Here is a 9,626-nt window from a genome sequence, read left to right on the forward strand (position 1 = left end):
TGTAGCTGATATCTATCAGTCTAATACTGCTATGTGTAGCTGATATCTATCAGTCTAATACTGCTATGTGTAGCTGATATCTATCAGTCTAATACTGCTATGTGTAGCTGATATCTATCAGTCTAACACTGCTATGTGTAGCTGATATCTATCAGTCTAATACAGCTATGTGTAGCTGATATCTATCAGTCTAATACTGCTATGTGTAGCTGATATCTATCAGTCTAATACTGCTATGTGTAGCTGATATCTATCAGTCTAATACTGCTATGTGTAGCTGATATCTATCAGTCTAATACTGCTATGTGTAGCTGATATCTATCAGTCTAATACTGCTATGTGTAGCTGATATCTATCAGTCTAATACTGCTATGTGTAGCTGATATCTATCAGTCTAATACTGCTATGTGTAGCTGATATCTATCAGTCTAATACTGCTATGTGTAGCTGATATCTATCAGTCTAATACTGCTATGTGTAGCTGATATCTATCAGTCTAATACTGCTATGTGTAGCTCTTCATCAGAAGCACGCTTTTGTAAGTAATTACTACCTCTCCAAGTTTAGATGGAATTTACCCCAAAAGGACATGAGATATGTGATTGGTTGATGATAGGACTATGACATTGGCCTATCTCTCCTCTAGAGCTGCATGGAATATCAGATCTCAACAACGATTGGAGAAGTGTTCATCACCAGTAAACTACCACATGATGATACATCTTTTCAACATGACAGACCGGTTGGAACGTCCGACTGAGACAGGTCGGAACGTCCGAGAGAGACAGGTCGGAACGTCCGAGAGAGACAGGTCGGAACGTCCGAGAGAGACAGGTCGGAACGTCCGACTGAGACTAACGGGAGGCAGAAGACTAACGGGAGGCAGAAGTAATCTAAATGATCAGGCTTAAGGTGTATGCACCAATTTGTAAGTCGCTCTGGATAAGAGCGTCTGCTAAATGACTTAAATGTAAATATGTAAATGTTAATAGGAGGAAGAAGTAATCTAAATGATCAGGCTAACAGGAGGCAGAAGTAATCTAAATGATCAGGCTAATAGGAGGCAGAAGTAATCTAAATGATCAGGCTAACAGGAGGCAGAAGTAATCTAAATGATCAGGCTAATAGGAGGCAGAAGTAATCTAAATGATCAGGCTAATAGGAGGCAGAAGTAATCTAAATGATCAGGCTAACAGGAGGCAGAAGTAATCTAAATGATCAGGCTAACAGGAGGCAGAAGTAATCTAAATGATCAGGCTAACAGGAGGCAGAAGTAATCTAAATGATCAGGCTTAATAGGAGGCAGAAGTAATCTAAATGATCAGGCTAACAGGAGGCAGAAGTAATCTAAATGATCAGGCTAACAGGAGGCAGAAGTAATCTAAATGATCAGGCTAACAGGAGGCAGAAGTAATATAAATAATCAGACTGAATCAGGCCAAGAGAAGTGATTGTGTGAAATTATGAAGCGAATGGATGGAGAAATATACAGTATCGCTCTATCCAATCAGAGCAGCATGATCAACGTACAGCCGGCCCTTCTCTTTACAGACAGGCAAACTAGCCACTTGAGTTATTTAGACAACGTAGCACCTCGCACTGGATTGAGTGATATGAAAAGCTTTGCGCTGGCACCAGCAAAAACATTTTCTAAAAAGAGAGAGAGGGAGGGAGCATCTGAGGGAGGGAGCATCTGATGGAGATCAGTAAAGTAGGAAAACAATGAGTTATTTAGAGACATAGTCTTTACCGACGGAAATGTAGAACGTGGACATCCCCAAGTATTACTAAAGCTGTTAGAGCAGTAGACAGAGACAGGACTATACGTACCAACATGGTTCTCCACATCCATGTAGAAGGTAGGAGAGGACATCTCCGGTATTACTAAAGCTGTTAGAGCAGTAGACAGAGACAGGACTATACGTACCAACATGGTTCTCCACATCATTGATGTAGAAGGTAGGAGCGGGCATGGACATCCCCAGACCGTCCTTCTTCAGAACCAGGATCGGCTCGTTAAAACCAACCTCTTCCAGGTAGTCCATCGTCAGCTGACTGCCGGTCAGCTTCACCACAATGTCCTCTGAGCTGTAAGGCATAGATTACATTACAGAGCCTTCAGAAAGTATTCATACCCCTTGTCCTCTGAGCTGTAAGACATAGATTACATTACAGAGCCTTCAGAAAGTATTCATACCCCTTGTCCTCTGAGCTGTAAGACATAGATTACATTACAGAGCCTTCAGAAAGTATTCATACCCCTTGTACCTCTGAGCTGTAAGACATAGATTACATTACAGAGCCTTCAGAAAGTATTCATACCCCTTGTCCTCAGAGCTGTAAGACATAGATTACATTACAGAGCCTTCAGAAAGTATTCATACCCCTTGTCCTCAGAGCTGTAAGACATAGATTACATTACAGAGCCTTCAGAAAGTATTCATACCCCTTGACTTAATACACATTGTGTTACAGACGGAATTCAAAATGGATTAAATTGTTTTTTTCTCACCCACTCTAAACACAATACCCCATGATGACAAAGTGAAAACATCTTTAAAAGTTTTGGAAAATGTATTGAAAATTAAATACAGAAATAGTTTTCACACCCCTGAGTCAATACTTGTTAGAATTACCTTTGGCAGGGATTACAGGTGTCTTTCTGGGTAAGTCTCTAAGAGCTGTAAGTCTTTCTGGGTCAGTCTCTAAGAGCTGTGAGTCTTTCTGGGTCAGTCTCTAAGAGCTGTAAGTCTTTCTGGGTCAGTCTCTAAGAGCTGTAAGTCTTTCTGGGTCAGTCTCTAAGAGCTGTGGGTCTTTCTGGGTCAGTCTCTAAGAGCTGTGAGTGTTTCTGGGTAAGTCTCTAAGAGCTTTCCACTCCTGAATTGTACAATATTTGCACATGATTTATTTTTTTATTCTTCAAGCTCTTACAAATTGGTTGATCATTGCTAGAAAGCCATTTTATTTGTATTTGTATTTATAATGGATCCCCATTAGTTCCTGTCAAATCAGCAGCTACTCTTCCTGGTGTTTATTAAGGATCCCCATTAGTTCCTGCCAAGGCAGCAGCTACTCTTCCTGGGGTTTATTATGAATCCCCATTAGTTCCTGCCAAGGCAGCAACTACTCTTCCTGGGGTTTATTATGGATCCCCATTAGTTCCTGTCAAATCAGCAGCTACTCTTCCTGGGGTTTATTATGGATCCCCGTTAGTTCCTGCCAAGGCAGCAGCTACTCTTCCTGGGGTTTATTATGGATCCCCGTTAGTTCCTGCCAAGGCAGCAGCTACTCTTCCTGGGGTTTATTATGGATCCCCATTAGTTCCTGTCAAATCAGCGGCTACTCTTCCTGGGGTTTATTATGGATCCCCGTTAGTTCCTGCCAAGGCAGCAGCTACTCTTCCTGGGGTTTATTATGGATCCCCGTTAGTTCCTGCCAAGGCAGCAGCTACTCTTCCTGGGGTTTAGATAGTAGCTACTAACAATTGGATACCACAAAATTGGGGGGAAAAGGGGATAAAAAATGTACATTTAAATTAAAAAAAAAAAAAGATGTCTAAGTTTTGGAGCGTGCCCCAGGCTATCTATCAGTAAAGATATCTGAGTGTTGGAGCATGCCCCTGGCTATCTATCAGTAAAGATATCTGAGTGTTGGAGCATGCCCCTGGCTATCTATCAGTAAAGATGTCTGAGTGTTGGAGCATGCCCCTGGCTATCTATCAGTAAAGATCTGAGTGTTGGAGCATGCCCCTGGCTATCTATCAGTAAAGATGTCTGAGTGTTGGAGCATGCCCCTGGCTATCTATCAGTAAAGATCTGAGTGTTGGAGCATGCCCCTGGCTATCCATCAGTAAATGGTGTCTGAGTGTTGGAGCGTGCCCCTGGCTATCTATCAGTAAAGATCTGAGTGTTGGAGCATGCCCCTGGCTATCTATCAGTAAAGATCTGAGTGTTGGAGCATGCCCCTGGCTATCTATCAGTAAAGATGTCTGAGTGTTGGAGCATGCCCCTGGCTATCTATCAGTAAAGATGTCTGAGTGTTGGAGCATGCCCCTGGCTATCTATCAGTAAAGATGTCTGAGCGTTGGAGCATGCCCCTGGCTATCTATCAGTAAATGGTGTCTGAGTGTTGGAGCATGCCCCTGGCTATCTATCAGTAAAGATGTCTGAGTGTTGGAGCGTGCCCCTGGATATCTATCAGTAAAGACCTGAGTGTTGGAGCATGCCCCTGGCTATCTATCAGTAAAGATGTCTGAGTGTTGGAGCGTGCCCCTGGCTATCTATCAGTAAAGATCTGAGTGTTGGAGCATGCCCCTGGCTATCTATCAGTAAAGATATCTGAGTGTTGGAGCATGCCCCTGGCTATCTATCAGTAAAGATGTCTGAGTGTTGGAGCATGCCCCTGGCTATCTATCAGTAAAGATATGAGTGTTATACCCCACTATTTAGTACCCCTGATCAGCCCTTCTCTCGGTACGACCTACCCCACTATTTAGTACCCTTGATCAGCCCTTCTCTCCGTACGGCCTACCCCACTATTTAGTACCCCTGATCAGCCCTTCTCTTGGTACGACCTACCCCACTATTTAGTACCCCTGATCAGCCCTTCTCTTGGTACGACCTACCCCACTATTTAGCACCCCTGATCAGCCCTTCTCTCGGTACGACCTACCCTACTATTTAGCACCCCTGATCAGCCCTTCTCTCGGTACGACCTACCCCACTATTTAGTACCCCTGATCAGCCCTTCTCTCGGTATGGCCTACCCCACTATTTAGCACCCCTGATCAGCCCTTCTCTCGGTACGGCCTACCCCACTATTTAGCACCCCTGATCAGCCCTTCTCTCGGTACGGCCTACCCCACTATTTAGTACCCCTGATCAGCAGCCTCTCCCATTATTTAGTACCCATGATCAGCCCTTCTCTCGGTATGGCCTACCCCACTATTTAGTACCCTTGATCAGCCCTTCTCTCGGTACGACCTACCCCACTATTTAGCACCCCTGATCAGCCCTTCTCTCGGTATGGCCTACCCCACTATTTAGTACCCCTGATCAGCCCTTCTCTTGGTACGACCTACCCCACTATTTAGCACCCCTGATCAGCCCTTCTCTTGGTACGACCTACCCCACTATTTAGTACCCCTGATCAGCCCTTCTCTTGGTACGACCTACCCCACTATTTAGCACCCCTGATCAGCCCTTCTCTCGGTACGACCTACCCTACTATTTAGCACCCCTGATCAGCCCTTCTCTCGGTACGACCTACCCCACTATTTAGTACCCCTGATCAGCCCTTCTCTCGGTATGGCCTACCCCACTATTTAGCACCCCTGATCAGCCCTTCTCTCGGTACGGCCTACCCCACTATTTAGTACCCCTGATCAGCAGCCTCTCCCATTATTTAGTACCCATGATCAGCCCTTCTCTCGGTATGGCCTACCCCACTATTTAGTACCCTTGATCAGCCATTCTCTCGGTACGACCTACCCCATTATTTAGCACCCCTGATCAGCCCTTCTCTTGGTACGACCTACCCCACTATTTAGCACCCCTGATCAGCCCTTCTCTTGGTACGACCTACCCCACTATTTAGCACCCCTGATCAGCCCTTCTCTCGGTACGACCTACCCCACTATTTAGTACCCCTGATCAGCCCTTCTCTCGGTACGGCCTACCCCACTATTTAGTACCCCTGAGCAGCCCTTCTCTCGGTACGACCTACCCCACTATTTAGCACCCTTGATCAGCCCTTCTCTCGGTACGGCCTACCCCACTATTTAGTACCCCTGATCAGCCCTTCTCTCGGTATGGCCTACCCCACTATTTAGTACCCTTGATCAGCCCTTCTCTCGGTATGGCCTACCCCACTATTTAGCATCCCTGATCAGCCCTTCTCTTGGTATGGCCTACCCCACTATTTACTACCCCTGAGCAGCCCTTCTCTCGGTACGACCTACCCCACTATTTAGTACCCTTGATCAGCCCTTCTCTCCGTACGGCCTACCCCACTATTTAGTACCCTTGATCAGCCCTTCTCTACGTACAACCTACCCCACTATTTAGTACCCCTGATCAGCCCTTCTCTCCGTACGGCCTATCCCACTATTTAGTACCCCTGATCAGCCCTTCTCTCCGTACGGCCTACCCCACTATTTAGTACCCTTGATCAGCCCTTCTCTCGGTACGACCTACCCCACTATTTAGTACCCTTGATCAGCCCTTCTCTCCATACGGCCTACCCCACTATTTAGTACCCCTGATCAGCCCTTCTCTCGGTACGACCTACCCCACTATTTAGTACCCCTGATCAGCCCTTCTCTTGGTACGACCAACCCCACTATTTAGTACCCCTGATCAGCCCTTCTCTTGGTACGACCTACCCCACTATTTAGCACCCCTGATCAGCCCTTCTCTTGGTACGACCTACCCCACTATTTAGTACCCCTGATCAGCCCTTCTCTTGGTACGACCTACCCCACTATTTAGCACCCCTGATCAGCCCTTCTCTCGGTATGGCCTACCCCACTATTTAGCACCCCTGATCAGCCCTTCTCTCGGTACGGCCTACCCCACTATTTAGTACCCCTGATCAGCCCTTCTCTCCGTACGACCTACCCCACTATTTAGTACCCCTGATCAGCCCTTCTCTCGGTACGACCTACCCCACTATTTAGTACCCTTGATCAGCCCTTCTCTCCATACGGCCTACCCCACTATTTAGTACCCCTGATCAGCCCTTCTCTCGGTACGACCTACCCCACTATTTAGTACCCCTGATCAGCCCTTCTCTTGGTACGACCTACCCCACTATTTAGCACCCCTGATCAGCCCTTCTCTCGGTACGGCCTACCCCACTATTTAGTACCCTTGATCAGCCCTTCTCTCGGTATGGCCTACCCCACTATTTAGTACCTCTGATCAACGGCCTACCCCACTATTTAGTACTCCTGATCAGCCCTTCTCTCGGTATGGCCTACCCCACTATTTAGTACCCCTGATCAGCCCTTCTCTCCGTACGACCTACCCCACTATTTAGTACCCCTGATCAGCCCTTCTCTCGGTACGACCTACCCCACTATTTAGTACCCCTGATCAGCCCATTTCTATCGTCAGTCTGAACATTTAGCTTCCAATCAGCCCATCTCCTGTATCTGGATATTTAGTTATTGCTCATCTATTCTACAATCTATACATGTTGTAACTGCCCATATATTTTAATCTACACATTTATTTATCACATCTATTGAGAAATAATTGCATACTAAAATTAGCTAGTTGTGTTCTTATGGCCTTCCCCTAGCACAGAGAGACACAAGTGTTGATGATTTTTCTGAAAATAGATATTGAATTGTTTTAAACTGTTGTTTTGTGAAGTTTGTCAAAACTTATATTTAGTACATTAAGTGATCACCAAATCACCACAACACAAACATGGTCAAATCAATCAACCAGAAATCAATCTTAAAACGTATTTTTATGTCTAAAATGTCTTCACATTTTAAAGATGTCTCAAGACATGGTGATGGCTGGATATGTAACATGTAGGACCAGCTTTCCAGACCCAGATGAAGCCTGGTAACCCATATGATGTGGTTAGCTGATATGTTAAACACCTCCATATATCCATATGTGCTATGAGATCTGGCAGGTGTCTACAATGTAGTTAGCCTGGAACACAGCCGTAGATTTCTCCTGACAGAAGGGTTCCAGACATCACGGAACAGGCCAGGACCGGGCAGACAGTGTGAACGTCACAAATGGCACCCTATTTCCTATACGGTACACTATTTTTGATCAAGGCTCTGGTCAAAAGTAGTGCACTATAGTGAATAGGGTGTCATTTGCGATGAACCCTATGGATCCAGAGGGAGGCTTTCTAATAGTGGTCTGAGAGCTCCATCTAGTGTCCACTCTGGTACACTGCAAGACGTTTAATATCACTATGTCACTATGACAATTCCAATCCAATCAGAGGCTGTTGAATCTGATATGTCTGCCTGTCTGAGCTGTATTAGTACTGTCTGATAATCCCTTCCAAGATGTATTAGTACTGTCTGATAATCATGCCTGAGATGTATTAGTACTGTCTGATAATCCTATCTGAGATGTATTAGTACTGTCTGATAATCCTATCTGAGATGTATGAGTACTGTCTGATAATCCTATCTGAGATGTATGAGTACTGTCTGATAATCCTATCTGAGATGTATTAGTACTGTCTGATAATCCTATGAGATGTATTAGTACTGTCTGATAATCCTGTATGGGATGTATTAGTAATGTCTGATAATCCTGTCTGGGATGTATTAGTACTGTCTGATAATCCTATGAGATGTATTAGTACTGTCTGATAATCCTGTATGGGATGTATTAGTACTGTCTGATAATCCTGTCTGGGATGTATTCGTACTGTCTGATAATCCTGTCTGAGATGTATTAGATCTGTCTGATAATCCTGTATGGGATGTATTAGTACTGTCTGATAATCCTATCTGAGATGTATTAGTACTGTCTGATAATCCTATCTGAGATGTATTAGTACTGTCTGATAATCCTATCTGAGATGTATTAGTACTGTCTGATAATCCTATCTGAGATGTATTAGTACTGTCTGATAATCCTATCTGAGATGTATTAGTACTGTCTGATAATCCTATCTGAGATGTATGAGTACTGTCTGATAATCCTATCTGAGATGTATTAGTACTGTCTGATAATCCTATCTGAGATGTATTAGTACTGTCTGATAATCCTATCTGAGATGTATTAGTACTGTCTGATAATCCTATCTGAGATGTATTAGTACTGTCTGATAATCCTATCTGAGATGTATTAGTACTGTCTGATAATCCTATCTGAGATGTATTAGTATTGTCTGATAATCCTGTCTGGGATGTATTCGTACTGTCTGATAATCCTGTCTGAGATGTATTAGATCTGTCTGATAATCCTGTATGGGATGTATTAGATATGTCTGATAATCCTGTATGGGATGTATTAGTACTGTCTGATAATCCTGTCTGAGATATATTAGATCTGTCTGATAATCCTGTCTGGGATGTATTAGTACTGTCTGATAATCCTGTCTGAGATATATTAGATCTGTCTGATAATCCTGTCTGGGATGTATTAGTACTGTCTGATAATCCTGTCCCTGTATATAACCATGGTATTAGCTGGTACTCCCTGTATATAGCCATGGTATTACCTCCCTGTATATAACCATGTTATTACCTGGTATGCCCTGTATATAACCATGGTATTACCTGGTACTCCCTGTATATAGCCATGTTATTACCTGGTACTCCCTGTATATAACCCTGGTATTACCTGGTACTCCCTGTATATAACCATGGTATTACCTGGTACTCCCTGTATAGAGCCATGTTATTACCTGGTACTCCCTGTATATAACCATGGTATTACCTGGTACTCCCTGTATATAACCATGGTATTACCTGGTAATCCCTGTATATAACCATGGTATTACCTGGTACTCCATGTATATAACCATGTTATTACCTGGTACTCCCTGTATATAGCCATGTTATTACCTGGTACTCCCTGTATATAACCATGGTATTACCTGGTACTCCCTGTATATAACCATGGTATTACCTGGTA

General features: G+C 44.1%; 1 protein-coding gene across 3 annotated transcripts in view; it reads right to left on the reverse strand.

Moving 5' to 3' along the window:
* The window catches only part of LOC118377153 (lysine-specific demethylase phf2), a 189,690-nt gene that overhangs the window by 85,986 nt on the left and 94,078 nt on the right, over window positions 1-9,626 (reverse strand). For all 3 annotated transcript variants that reach the window (XM_052509583.1, XM_052509582.1, XM_052509584.1), the window contains exon 4: window positions 1,928-2,088. In XM_052509583.1, coding sequence (XP_052365543.1) covers window positions 1,928-2,088 — 161 coding nt within the window. The remainder of the gene's footprint in view (window positions 1-1,927; window positions 2,089-9,626) is intronic.

Source organism: Oncorhynchus keta, unplaced genomic scaffold, assembly GCF_023373465.1.
Source record: "Oncorhynchus keta strain PuntledgeMale-10-30-2019 unplaced genomic scaffold, Oket_V2 Un_contig_473_pilon_pilon, whole genome shotgun sequence".
Lineage (NCBI taxonomy): Eukaryota > Metazoa > Chordata > Actinopteri > Salmoniformes > Salmonidae > Oncorhynchus > Oncorhynchus keta.